Source organism: Carassius gibelio, chromosome B19, assembly GCF_023724105.1.
Source record: "Carassius gibelio isolate Cgi1373 ecotype wild population from Czech Republic chromosome B19, carGib1.2-hapl.c, whole genome shotgun sequence".
Classification (NCBI taxonomy): domain Eukaryota; kingdom Metazoa; phylum Chordata; class Actinopteri; order Cypriniformes; family Cyprinidae; genus Carassius; species Carassius gibelio.
The window spans coordinates 26,019,891-26,029,744 of record NC_068414.1 but is presented as its reverse complement, the minus strand read 5'-3'; the positions used below and the strand labels follow the sequence as shown (position 1 = coordinate 26,029,744).

The following is a 9,854-nucleotide window of genomic DNA, read 5'->3' as shown; positions in this document are numbered from 1 at the left end:
TCATTCTCACTAAATTCATACAAATGGCATAGAGGCATTTTCGTCACTTCAGCATGAGGACAAATCGATAGTGCACAAAATTTTCAGTGCGTTCACAGGTGTGCCCATACCCTAAAAATGTAGAGAAATATCTTTCCTTTTATATTATTAATCTGAATATCTAAACTGACATTTTGCATTGTTTTAGAATTGACATTAGCACGATTATCGTTTTGAACATCAACAAACAAACACACGTCGCGCCTTAGGAAGAAGAACATACGCACCCAGGAGACCAGGAGATATTTAGGCTCCATGCAGACTCACACGCAACCCTCATGTTCAGGTGGATTTAAGGTAAAGGTGAAGCTCAAACAAGACCAATGTGAGGGTAGAGAAAATGGCGCGCTCTCTGTACTCAAGGAAGTGTTTTTTATTAACCAAAATAAAAATACGTTTTTTTAAAGACAGCATGCCAGTGTGTCTTAGAAAATATTTTCTGTGCTATATGGGCAACAGTTTGGTCGTGCCTTTATAGCTGTATTTGAGAGCGTGTGAATGAGAGAGAGAGAGAGAGAGAGGGAGAGAGAGAGGGAGGGTGGGAGGAGGAATTGACAAGCTATCTTACTTGAATGTGATGTTTGGAAGCCTTTTGGAAGTTTGGAAGATCTGTTTTTAGACTTTCTGCTCTTTATTTTGCTCTGTTATCCGACTCACTCAACACTCTGTACGCACAACTGATATGATTGTGATATGAGGAATCAGACATGTCATCAACCCAATGGGGTCAGGCCGACTCATCCTTGTCGATAGTTGAGATGATTTAATCAATGTTCTCTCTCTTTTTTTTCTTCTTGTCCTCCGTTTTCCTTCGATAAACTAACAGGTCAATAGGGTTGTCATAACGAATGACGGTGACAGCATTGCGCATCCTCTTTCGTGAATAAACATGCTTGCCATGTGCCAATATAGCTTCCTCCCTGAGGAAGAAACAACGAGCGGATGCATATATCAGTTAAAGAGCCAGAGAGCAAGTTATCTGTGGAATGAGACTATGCAAATAACCAAATCGATAAATCAAGCATAAAAGTTCAGGCAAAAAATAAAAAAATAAATAAAAATAACAAAAACTTTGTAAAAACGTACCTAAACGTTATAGAAATTACTTGTAGATTATTTAAAGTTACCAGAAATATTTCGTCAGGCTTATACCAGGCATTTGGCACTATCACAAGTAAAACACCAGTGTTCAAATAAATTATATTTACATTTTGATTCACACATTTAATTCACCCGTATCTTGATAGTTTTCTAAAGCCTGTTTCTGAAGGAGACTTGAGTCTTTATCTTTGACTGATAAAACTCAGTATGACCGGATGACAACTTTGAAGAGTTGCGCATCATGTTGCAGAAATCACAACACACACACAGCATCAGAGTTAACACTATACACGGTCCAGAAAAGTTGTCAGTGTGTTGAAACAAGCCTTTGGCGAAACGTACAATTGATTTGTCTCTCTTAATAATACATCTCTTAAATATATTGCACTACTTCCTTTGGTTCTTGAGGTAGGTATTTTGACAAGTGGTGCAAGTCCGACCAAACACGTGTAATAGTGCAGCATTTGTTATTACTGTGCATTTCTAGGTGCATGACAAGGTGCCCTACGACAATTAACAGTCATTTCACAAAAACACAAAGTAGCACAGATAAATACTGAGTGTTCAAAGTCTGTAAATTGTGCACTGGTCTCTGTGTGTCACTGTCACATGATGATTTTGACAATAACCTTGACACGAGAGTCACTAACAGTAGCATACTGCAGTATCATTAACAGGTTGGCAGAACAAAAGTGAGAGTCTTTTAATTCGAGGTGTAGGCATCAACAGTCGGGGAAGAGGGAGAGGGGGTGGGTGGTGCGGAGAGCGACTTTTCAGATGCATCCTCCTGTTTTTCGTGCCCATCCTTCGTCTCGGACTGAGATTTGGGCAAAAGACCTTCCTTTTCTCGCTTCTTTTGCTTCATACGACGATTCTGGAACCAAATCTTCACCTGAGTCTCGTTTAATTGGAGCGCAGCCGCAATCTCCACCCGCCTTGCACGAGTCAAGTACTTATTAAAATGAAACTCCTTTTCAAGCTCTGTCAACTGTTTTGTAGTGAAATTGGTGCGTACAGTGTTTGGCTGCCCACCAAATCCATACTCTCCAGCCTTCCCTGAAGAGAGACGATGAATAGATGAATAAATGAGAGTGTGCATGCATAATCATGTCTTAATTACTATATCACACCAGTTTTCCAGAATTTTACACAACCAGGGTGCTCGCAAAGCAATATTTAATCAGTTCTTGTTTTCTTTTTTCATTCTTAACATGAATAGCCGACTTTATCTGGAAAAGAAAATCATCTGAAAGATCTCTAGCCACTCACCTGTTTTCGGCGGGTTCCGTTTAACCTTCATCCAGTCAAATGTCTGCCCTGTTGACACATCTGACAGAGGTGAACAGCATGCGTCGTGATGAGCCACATGTAGAGGGGATAGCGGATTTGAGCAGCCCGCCACAAACGTTAGGTTTGCCTGATCCGAACTACTACCATATGTGGCTGGCGCGTACTGGAACTGGCCATGGAGGTGAACGTTTCCACTACTGTAACCATGGCGATGGTGACGGTGCTGCACAACCGTGGAGGAAATATTTCCAGAGTAAACTAGCGGGCCGCACTGGGGAAAGCTCACAGACGAGTCCACATCCTGATTTAGGGCATAGTGACTGTATCCGGCGCAAAAACTTTGAGTCCCGTAACTTGGATGTGCACTGTAGGTAATTGACAGAGTCCCGGGGGACTGGTACGAGCCGGCTTGGTTTGGCTGAGGGTTAATTGCGTCTTGTGATGATCTACTGGACATGTACCTCTCGTCTCCACCGCAGCTATTTACCCTGACAGCACACGATGACTGAAATGTTGAAAGTCCGTGGTCGCCATGAAACGCTCTGACTGAGCACGAGCCCCCGCCACCTGCATCTCCACCACCACTTATGGCCGAGAAGTCTAGGAATGTGCTCATCGTGGCATCTTCTTGGGCGTCTTTGCGCGTGGCTGCCACTAACAGATCTTTTTGGGCCTGGGGACTGATTAACGTCGCACGACTCGCACCATTCACCCGGGGTTGAGCCGAGCCACCCTTCTGCCTCCTTCAATCAGTCGTGGATTGGGGGGTGTCCGCGCTAGTGATATGAATGACCAGTGACAGTCACGTGGGCTGGGTCAGCCAGTGATCAGTTGTTCTGTCTCATCTTGATCTTAAGTGGCCTTGCACTGACAGGTTGTCGTTAAAGACGCGGCTTATGTAAATGCCGACCTCTTGTCGATCAACGTGACGTCGGCCCACCTTATCCCCCATTGCAAGGATGGATTCGCTGGCAGAGGAGCAAGGAGGGGATGTAGTTTCACAGACAGCGTCCAGGCAGCAACATATCGGTGTAAGGAATTATGTTGGAGCAATGCGGCAGGTAAGATGAGCTCCAAACCACAGGCAAATAATGTGAAGTGAATGTCTTCTTTTTTTTATCTCTTTCTGGTGTGTTGTATATTTTAGTCAGTTGTGCTCCTATGTGAGGTTGCAGTCATCAGATTTAGTCAACTTGGCCTTGTGTATAAAAATGATAAACTAGTAATAAAACTGACTGTATTTTTTTCCATTATAGCTTATCTTTACATATATATATATATAAATAACCTGCAATCTTTTGTAAATATCCTGAAAAAAATGAACTTTGTCACATATTCTTTAATAAAAAATTGCTTGTTCTTCTGAATTTTGTTTTGTGATCAGTGGTCACAAAGGGATCAGTTATCACATGAAAGTGTACTCCTATCCTCTAGCGCAGGGGTTCTTAAACCTTTCCATTAAGGACCCTGCAATGCACATTCTGTATGTCTCCCTATATCTGACACACTTCTGGTCTTGCAGTATCCACTTATGAGCTGATGAGTTGAATCAGGTGTGATAACTGAGGGATTCAAAACTTGCAGTGCTGGGGGTACTTCAAAGTCTGATATCCCCTGCTCTAGCCCAGTGGTTCCCAACCCTGGTCCTGGTGGCACCCCAACACACATTTTGCATGTCTTCTTTCTCTGAAACACCAATTTTAAGTCTTGGAGTTTCTACTGATGAGCAGACGACCTGAATCATGGTGTTTGATTAAGGAGACATGCAAAACGTGCAGTGTTGGGGTGCCTCCAGCACAAGGGTTGGGAACCACTGCTCCAGCCTATTGTGAAGGGGGTACGTGCGCCCCCTCTGGACGAAAAGGAGATTTTTGAGAGATGTCCAGTGTTATTTTTTTTTTGTCCTCAAAATGGCGCTTTCCACAAGCTTCTGACGGCCTAGTATTTCTCATCCTCTCTTCTTAACACGTCGTTTTTAAACATGGTCCCTGACAAACAAGGCAAGAAAAATAACAGCTTCTAATGCACTTACAGGTTTTTTATTGCGACTGTTCTTCATCTTGTTTCGAGCCAAAGTGTTAACATAGTACAAATTAGAACATTAAAACAATGTATTTAAGCAAAATGCACTACGAATCCGTCATTTGAGGTTTAAAAAGTAGAACAAACTAAATATTGCAAAGCTTTTCAGTCACATTCACAGACAATATTCGGAGAAGATTTATAGGAAGTGAGAAATATATGAACAAAAATATGTTTGTCATTACAATTATACTATTTTGTTAATATTGGAAACATTTGAAAAAAGTTTTTAATGTTTATAAACAATTTCTATCACATTATTTCAGTTAGGCTAAAAGGACACACACACACAGAAAATACTTAAAAGAGACAAAGACAAATATGCCACGCGCAATGAAATATGTAGTTTATGAGTGTTTTGTGTAATCCTAATGCCGGGTGTTAAAACGCCAATAAAAATGAATTATTATCCGTCCACGTGGGTTGTGCTTCGGGATCCAAAATCTTCTTAATGATAAACAGTGAGTGAAAACACTTATTTGGGCAGACTGTTCGCAGGCAGTGATTGTCTTGGTGCTGTCAACTTGCCTGAAAGTCTTTGATTTATGAGTTCGTTATGGAAAGAAACATCCTCGGCATTTCCCCACGCAGAGCGGAGAAAAGAATCCGACACAACGAGCCTAGCTCTGGCCAAGAAGCCATATTTGAACACGGTTTGTCATTTAAATCGTGACTTTAAAGATTTAAAAAGTTTACGCATTAATATGTGAGTCTATCAAATGTAGTATAGGAGTAATTATACAGTTTGTTAATTTGCATCGTGCAAAATGGGCAACAACATAATATTTCATAAGTAACGATTTCTTAGTGCATATTTATAAGTTTAATTAAATATTTAAAATGTTTTAACTAGTACTGATTTTTCCATGACATCTAATAATATTTCAGCATGAAAATCACACATGCAAAGAGCATGTGAAATTATCAAATCAATGTCCATTTCACACACATTTGTGACTTCTACAAAGAACACTGTATTAGACGTGAGTCTAGTACATTTAATTTGGTTAATATTTAGTTTATTTATTTTGTGTTAGGACTGGTATGATGGATTTATATTTAGCAAATAGTAATTGCTGTTGATCTGAGAACAGAATATTGTCTTGACATTTGTATTTACAAAGTATGTTTATTTTTTTACAAAAATAAGCAGCGATCGATACAGAAATACAGAAAGTATTCTAAAATAGCTAATACTTCTGTTACGAATGCAGTAGGCCTTACTAAATACAGGGCACAGGGCTTATATAGCTTACCTTCGATATGTTATCATAATCGCGTCAGTTATATTGCAAAAAAATAAATAAAATCCTTTCATTTCCACCTCGATAATCAGTAGATTGCATTTTGTTAATCAGAGAATCCGTTAAGAAATTAAAGTCTGTTGAAACATAATCTGTGCTTTCCAGAGAATTGTACAGCAGTGACGAAGCTGCATCAGACAGAGAGGAGGCAGTCGAAAAAAAGTCCTGCACAAACATGTCCTTAAAACCCGGGGAATCGCAATTTTTCGGACTGGCACATAGGTTGCGTATTATTGTCCCCTTGCCCAGAGCAGTGGGTGACTGACTAGAGACATCTTTTAGATTTCCTTCCATAATCTGTTAGACTTTTTTTTTTTTTTTTTTTTTTTTACAAAGTTTGCATGTCGTTATCATTACAGGACTGTCCAGAGACGTTTGACAGGTCGTTTTGAAAAGAGTTCGACTCTCCGTCTTTAACGCACAATCTTCGATGACTGAGGCCACAAATGGAAGCGTCCTCGTCGCTTAACTCCCCGTGCATGTCTTTAGTCTGGGTCTGGCGTTTGTGTTTCATCCTTCGGTTCTGAAACCTGACGTTCCATAAGGTCGAGCAGCACGGCTATTTCCACGCGGCGTGGTCGACAAAGGTATTTGTTGTGGTGGAATATTTTCTCCAGCTCCAAAAGCTCGGTGTTTGTTGTTCTCAGGCAGCGCGAACCTCCTTCTCTTCTAGACAAACCGCCTTCGAGAAGCTCGGGTGAACCTGAAAAAAATCACTCCACAAAGTAACACAAGAACACATGACAACATGTAATCTTAACTGTAAACTGCCATAACTAAAACTGATGAACTAAAAAAGTAGTTAGAAAAAAGAAACTGTAGACTGCAAACAGGATCATCGTGTGCGCGAGGTACGGAGGTACTGACTAGCCTACCATCTTCTAATTAATGCACTCTCCACCACAACAGTAATCTATCATTCTCCCTTACACGTCAGACACCAGAAAGATCTTATTGATTTGAATTAAGCTACAGAGTCAAAAAATAAAATGAAATACAGAGGTGGTAAATGAGATTAATATTAAGTAAATACTGTGGAGAGGATTGTGCAGATGTATGGCGATGCTCATATTTCCTTCGGACCTTTAATGACCTTAATTCTTCCCATCTCTCTTCGCTTAGGTTTTCCTAAAACTCACCTTTTGGAGAGCAAATGACTCCTGCTGCAGGAATCAAGAAGCCGGTCGCTGTGAGAGGACGTGGAGAGGACAGTTTCTAATGTTAGGCTTACTTTCGCGCATCCACGGGTAGCCTATTCCTGGGTCAGAGATTTGGCGTGTAGTGGGCTTCCCCCATCTACGCTGTGCCGGGGCCCTGCATGGCGTGGCTGAGTCCCGAGACTCAAGCTTGGGATGGTCAAAAGGAGGTAGGATAAGAGTTCGTGAGCGCTGAGCTTTTGATTGATGACTTCTGAAATGAGTCGTCAACAGGGGGGTAAAGAAGTAAGGCTCTCCGCGAGCGAGGGCCGACTATTGATGAAACCCGCCTCACGCTCAAACTCTCTGTCTTACACTCCAGGAGCTCATAGGGAAAGTTTGGCTCCGTTGAAGTTTACGAATTTTCGCTCTCAATTAAAATAAGTAGGCTATATGGAGAAAAAAGTCATTCAAATTATTTTGTAGCTAATATGCCCGTGAGGACCGCTTACGATTGACTATATTCATTCAAAAGTAGACTTGTACATGATTACCTTTACCCAGTGGCAATATGGGGTTTATCCAATATCCAGCTTTTGAAAGATCGATCCGTAGAACTTCTAAGAGCAACTCCTTTCTTAACAGGGAGGTCACTGCTGTTATGTGCATCGGTGTTATTGTGTTCGCTAAAGGCAATGGCCCTAGAGCTTCATTGTCAATCTCAAACCCGACGGCTGCATGGTGCATATAAGAACTAGAACCTCCCTTTAGCCCCTGCTGCACAAGCACGTGCATTCTCTCTGTGTAATGGTTATACAAATAATGTGAGGGAATCAGTCTTACTCCAATACATTTGCCAAATAAGTTAGCCTGCTACTGACAAATAAGTTTTTTGATAATATACTTAATTTTACCTTGGAAAGATAGCTTTTTCAGCCTATATCCCCTCGTATATCGCATATCTCCTCCCCCACAAGCAAATCAGTTGACGTGGGCTAACTTTTCGCCTATCGATTCTTAAGATACCAGTTAGAAAAAAAATTAACTTACAGCTTCATAAAACAAATCCCCTTACATAACATTTTGTAAGGTCATCAACGATGGTAGATATTAGCACTGAAAGATATAATAAAATAAATTATTATTATATCAAGCTCTAGTATTATTATTATTCATTAGCCTAACCTATGTATATATTTATTTATTTTAAAAAAATAGCGCGCAAGATAAAATGCAAATTCGAAGTCGGTATATTTAACTATGAAGGATACACTCTCGCCCTCTCTCTCTCTTTGATAGGGATCTACGTCGTTCTCAGTAAATATTTGAAGTAAAAGGCTCCCTGATACCAGATGTTTTCAACTGGAAGCTTTGTTTCCGAGCATAATGTTTGAACAGTGAGAATTATAGTAATTACTAACAACCTTAATATCACATAAAACTACACCTCTGCTCATATCTTGTTAATATGACACAACACTTTACCTCTAGTTTAGCTTGTTTCATAATTTAACTTCTAAACCTGGCATTGTGAAGTCTACCATGAATGTTTTTGGCTCTGTGACAAATTGCTTTATGACGTTTCAGTTGGTAATTCGCTTTGGTTAAATCAATGAATGGAACATGTAAACATATGTTGTTATTTTATAAACGAAACAAATGACGTTCAATATGGATCTTTTGGATTACGATTAAATAAAGTAATTTTGTTACATTTTGATTTCATTCTACACAGGGAGGGGATTTTTTTTTTTTTACTTTGGTCGTTTGTAGCTTCAGTGCTTAGCCTATATACTAAACAAAGAGTTCTAGAAGCATGCACGGCGATCAATCTTACTTGCCAAAAGGTCTGACAGCCTCATGCCCCCACAACACATTTAAACCTTCTAACTCTACGAGAAACAAACCCTAGAACGAGAGGAGAGGCTGGAAAAAGCTCCTCTCGCTCATAAACACAGACTAAAAGTGACCTGGCATTTTCAGTTTTACATAAGGAGATCAGTAATTTGCTTTCGAAGAATAAGTTTATTTCATATTCCATAGCCAGCCTAATTTGATAAATGAAAGGAAGCGTTCATTTCATTGCGGCGTAGTGTTATACTGGTTATACAGCACGGGGAGATGACACTCATTCCAAGTTGGTGAAAACATGGCCTTGTTTTTTTCCCATGAAACCCATAACCACATCTTGGGTTAACATGTCCTAAATTGATTTGCCTCACGCAAGCTTCTGCTAACATTATGCTATATTAGGGCATTTTACAGAAAACTACAAAATCCAAGTTTTGCATTTATTTATAACATTAAGACGGCAGTAATTTAATTTTATGGGCTAAATAGACTAAAAAGACTTATAGTGATTTTTGTTTTTATTATATTTGCTTTTTTTTTTTTTTTTACTAGCAATTATCTTTTTAACCAGTGTACTACACAACAAGGTTGTTAGTAATTTAGTTTAGCGTAATTTCATGTAAAGTGAAATTATGGAACAACAATTTGAATTGATGTGTTTTCTTTTTTTTTTTTTTTTTTTTGTGTAATGTGTGTTTTCTTTCTCCCTATTGCTTAATGTTTCATCTGTCTTTTATACATTGCACTGTTGTTGGTCTAAAGGAGGACTGGGCTTGAGCATTTCAGAGTTTTAAAGCAAGTTTTAAAGACTTTTTTTTCTGCCACAGGCACTGGTGGAGGACTTTAGGAGACAGTCACGACAATGGATGGGATTTCTTGCACTTTTCACAAGCTGCAAGACTGCAGGAAATGACGGTGTACCACTCTTACTCAGTACATCCATGTCTTTCCTTAGTTTTAATAATATGCAAGTTTCTTTTCATTTTGCTTAATTTGAACCAAAGAGCTGAGCAAATGATCCACTTTTCATTATATTGATAATTCTCTGATG

The 9,854-nt window shown here is 39.6% G+C and overlaps 1 protein-coding gene and 1 pseudogene across 1 annotated transcript; both read right to left on the bottom strand.

The window, feature by feature from the left end:
- Nucleotides 1-570: 570 nt before the first annotated feature.
- hoxa1a (homeobox A1a) lies at nucleotides 571-5,472 on the bottom strand. The gene is made up of 2 exons (XM_052583820.1): nucleotides 2,410-5,472; nucleotides 571-2,196 (listed from the first exon to the last, which is right to left on the bottom strand). Exons 1-2 carry the CDS (start codon nucleotides 3,044-3,046, stop codon nucleotides 1,844-1,846), a joined length of 990 nt encoding a protein of 329 aa, XP_052439780.1. The 5' UTR covers nucleotides 3,047-5,472; the 3' UTR covers nucleotides 571-1,843.
- Nucleotides 5,473-5,621: 149 nt separating this feature from the next.
- LOC127979623 (homeobox protein Hox-A2a-like) lies at nucleotides 5,622-8,814 on the bottom strand (annotated as a pseudogene).
- Between the last annotated feature and the right edge of the window lie 1,040 nt (nucleotides 8,815-9,854).

What these genes read in the sequence shown, in the direction of transcription:
- hoxa1a (XM_052583820.1), bottom strand. Translation starts at nt 3,046, where the DNA reads ATGAGCACATTCCTAGACTTCTCGGCCATAAGTGGTGGTGGAGATGCA. An exon ending in ACGGAACCCGCCGAAAACAG is followed by an intron (nt 2,197 to 2,409) that starts GTGAGTGGCTAG and finishes GTCTCTCTTCAG; the next exon opens with GGAAGGCTGGAGAGTATGGA.